This window comes from Sapajus apella, unplaced genomic scaffold, assembly GCF_009761245.1.
Source record: "Sapajus apella isolate SASKATOON/1434 unplaced genomic scaffold, GSC_monkey_1.0 scaffold2, whole genome shotgun sequence".
Lineage (NCBI taxonomy): Eukaryota > Metazoa > Chordata > Mammalia > Primates > Cebidae > Sapajus > Sapajus apella.
In genome coordinates, this window is record NW_022436942.1 from 19,971,218 (window position 1) to 19,975,098 (window position 3,881).

The 3,881-nt window shown below is 43.5% G+C and overlaps 1 protein-coding gene across 2 annotated transcripts in view; it reads left to right on the forward strand.

Annotated features, from left to right (window-relative positions):
- The window catches only part of PTGES3 (prostaglandin E synthase 3), a 20,433-nt gene extending 17,608 nt beyond the window's left edge, over nt 1–2,825 (forward strand). Inside the window, exons 4-5 of one of the 2 annotated variants that reach the window (XM_032290411.1) lie at nt 656–754; nt 2,599–2,818. In XM_032290411.1, the coding sequence (XP_032146302.1) occupies nt 656–754; nt 2,599–2,766 (267 nt within the window). In that variant the 3' untranslated portion in view covers nt 2,767–2,818. Of the gene's footprint in view, nt 1–655; nt 755–2,598 lie in introns of both variants that reach the window. The other variant, XM_032290406.1, reaches the window with a different exon arrangement.
- The last annotated feature ends 1,056 nt before the right edge of the window (nt 2,826–3,881 follow it).

Here is a 3,881-nt window from a genome sequence, read left to right on the forward strand (position 1 = left end):
TTTGAGATGGAGTTTCGCTCTTGTTGCCCAGGCTGGAGTGCAATGGCGCGATCTCGGCTCACCGCAACCTCCGCCTCCTGGGTTCAGGCGATTCTCCTGCCTCAGCCTCCTGAGTAGCTGGGATTACAGGCACGCGCCACCATGCCCAGCTAATTTTTTGTATTTTTAGTAGAGACGGGGTTTCACCATGTTGACCAGGATGGTCTCAATCTCTTGAACTCGTGATCCACCCGCCTCGGCCTCCCAAAGTGCTGGGATTACAGGCGTGAGCCACTGCGCCCGGCCCAAGAATAGAATCTTTAAACCAATCCATGGTTATATCATTTTTACTTTAAGTTTTTAAGGTTTTATTCTGTTTACCATGTGCAGTGAAGAAAAAAGTGGTACCAGGTTAAACTTGAAACTTTGTTGTTGTTGTTGTTCTACAGATTATTTCAGTAGGAAATAGGAAAAAAATTAAAAATTTTAAGAAATGTAACGTATAGGGGTTTCAGGCAATTGGATAGTTTGAAGTTTTTAGTAGTCAAGGGCATGTTTCTTTCAGAGTCTAGAGAAAATTTAGGTAAAGAAAGGAAAAGGTGAGAAATGACAAGCTACTTTCTATCATCTAGTGATACTGGAGAGATAAATGGTGTGATGGTCCTTTTGTTTTTAGGATTCCAAGCATAAAAGAACGGACAGATCAATTTTATGTTGTTTACGAAAAGGAGAATCTGGCCAGTCATGGCCAAGGTTAACAAAAGAAAGGGCAAAGGTAGGTTTCATTTTCCTTTTTTGAAAAGTTCAATATTTTTGTTTTAGGTGATATAAAAGATATACTTATTTGATGTAAGGAGTATACGGCTGTGTTTTTGTTTCACAGCTAAGTATAAAGCCTCATGTTCATGTTTTTTGCCCACTTAGTTTTAACTTAATACGAAGTATCAGAATATCAGTTACTAACTGGTACAGAATCATTTGTACTTAAGAGACAGATTTTGCATACATTACTCAGCTATCACATAGGAGGGAACAAAACTTAGTGTAATAATAAATTATTCAACTGAAAATAGTTCTTACTAGTAAATTTGTTATCAAAAGGTATGTTTAACAATTTTCAGGTCTTTTTTCCCCCCCACAAACAGGGTCTCTCTTTGTCACCCAGGCTGGATTGCAGTGGTACAACCTTGGCTCGCTGCAGCCTCAGGTTCACAGGATCAAGTGATCCTCTTAGCCCACCAAGTATCTGAGACTACAGGGGTATGCCACCACACCTGGCTAATTTTTGTATTCTTTGTAGAGAATGGGTATCACAGTGTTGCCCAGCCTGTTCTTGAACTTCGGGGCTCAAGCGATCTGCCCACCTCAGCCTCCGAAAGTGCGGAGACTACAGGCATAAGCCACCACACTGGCCTAATCTTTTGTTTTGGAGATAGTCTTGTGCCACTCATGGTGGAGTGCAGTAGTGTGAACTTGGCTCACTGCACCCTCGACCTGGCCTTAAGCGATCCTCCCACCCACCTCAGTTTCCCAAATAACTAGGATTATAGGAATGTGCCATCACACCCAGGAAAGTGTTTTTTAAAAGATGGGGGTTCACCATGATGGCCAGGCTGGTCTTGAACTCCTGACCTCAGGTGATCCACCCATCTCAGCCTCCCAAAGTGCTAGGATTACAGGCGTGAACCACCGCGCTTGGCAAAAGTTGTTTTTTTCTTTCTTTCCCTCTTTTCCCCAGATACAGGGGAAAACAGGGTCCACTGTTGCTCAGGCTGTCTTGAACTCCTGAACTAATCTTTCCACCTTGCCCCCTAAAGTGTCGGGGTTATAGGTGTGAGCCACCCCATCTAGCTTAGTCTATTCTTTGTGTGCTAATTACATGCCCTCCTAAAAATATGTTCACAGTTCAGCAATGTTTTGCCAGGCACTAGTAGTGTGTGCCTGTAGTTAAGAGCTACTTTGGAGGGTACAGCGGAAGGATCACTTGTACCCAATTTTGGGTTGCAGTGCTATATGTCAGTCAGGTAGCCACACTAAGTTAACATCAGTATGGTGTTGTCCCAGGAAGTGGGGACCACCAGGTTGCCTAAAGAGGGTAAACCAGATGCCTGGTCAGAAATCAAGCTAGTCAAAACTCACATACAGATCATTAGTGAGATTGTACCTGTAAATGCTCACTGCACTCCAGCCTGGACAACATAGCAAGGCCTGGGCTCTTTAGAAGAAAAGAAAATGTAGTCTTGGGCGTTGCAGCTCGCGCCTGTAATCCCAGCACTTCGGGAGGCCGAGGCGGGTGGATCATGAGGTCAAAAGATTGAGACCATCCTGGCCAATACACTGAAACCCCATCTCTACTAAGTGAGTACAAAAATTAGCCGGGCATTGTGGCGCTCACCTGTAGCCTCAGCTACTCAGGAGACTGAGGCAGGAGAATTGCTTGAACCTGGGGGGCAGAGGCTGCAGTGAAGAGATTGTGCCACCTCACTCCAACCTGGTGACAGAGCAAGACTCCATCTCAAAAAAAAAAAAAAAAAAAAAAAAGAAAGAAAGAAAATGTCTTAAGGTTCATGCCAAACGCAAATTAGCCTAATATTAGGGTGATTTTGTATCAATTTATAGCTTAATTGGCTTAGTGTGGACTTCAATAATTGGAAAGACTGGGAAGACGATTCAGATGAAGACATGTCTAATTTTGATCGTTTTTCTGAGGTAAGTTCCTTTAAATGGATCTCTCCCCACTCCAAGTACACAGTACATGTTTATATAGTCAATTTAATTTGGTTTTAGGCACCTATAGTATTCATGATGTTTGTTATTTTTTAGGCCATTTTGCAGTAGCAGTAAATCGATTTTAACAATGGCAATTTTAATCCTGAAGTTGAACCATTTTAATGTTTTTAAAAGAATCAGTATTGGCTGCAAAATTTAATGTATTAAGACAAACTAACACAGTTCGCTAATTTCATCATTAGGACTTTTTTTTTTTTTTTTTTTTTCCCCCCATGATTACAGTAGTTGGTTTGGTTTTCGAAGCCATAAAATATGACTATAAACTTAGAATCTTCTGGCTCATGCCTGTAATCCCAGCACTTTGGGAGGGAGGCTGAGGTGGGCGGATCACGAGGTCAGGAGATCGAGACCATCCTGGCCAGCATGGTGAAACTCCATCTCTGCTAAAAATACAAAAATTAGCCAGGCATGGTGGTGGGCACCTGTAGTCCCAGCTACTAAGGAGGCTCATGCAGGCAATTGCTTGAATCCTGGGAGGCAGAGGTTGCAGTGAGCCAAGATCATGCCACTGCACTCGAGCCTGGCGACAGATTGACACTCCATCGCAATAAGTAAATAAAATTACAGGCCAGCCATGGTGACGCATACCTGTAATTTCAGCACTTTGGGAGGCCGAGGCAGGCGGATCACCTGAGGTTGGGAGTTCGAGACTGGCCTGACAACATGGAGAAACCCTGCCTCTACTAAAAATAGAAAATTAGCGAAGTGTGATGGCACATGCCTGTGATCCCAGTTACTCGGGAGGCCAGTGCAGGAGAATTGCTTGGACCCAGGTTGCAGTGAGCTGAGATCACACCATTGCACTCCAGCCTGACGAGCAAAACTCCGTCTCAAAAATCAATAAATAAAAAATAAAATTACAAAAAGCTGGGCGTACTGGTGCATGCCTGTAATCCCAGCTACTCTGGAGGCTAAGACAGGAGAATTGCTTGAACCCAGGAGGTGGAAGTTGCAGTGAGCTGAAATCACACCACTGCACTCTAGCCTGGACAACAGAGCAAGACTCTGTCTCAAAAAAAAAAAAAAAAAAGGTGAAATGTGAGAAAAAAGTTTAAGAAAGTGTCTTAGGCCAGGCGCGGTGGCTCACGCCTGTAATCCCAGCACTTTGGGAG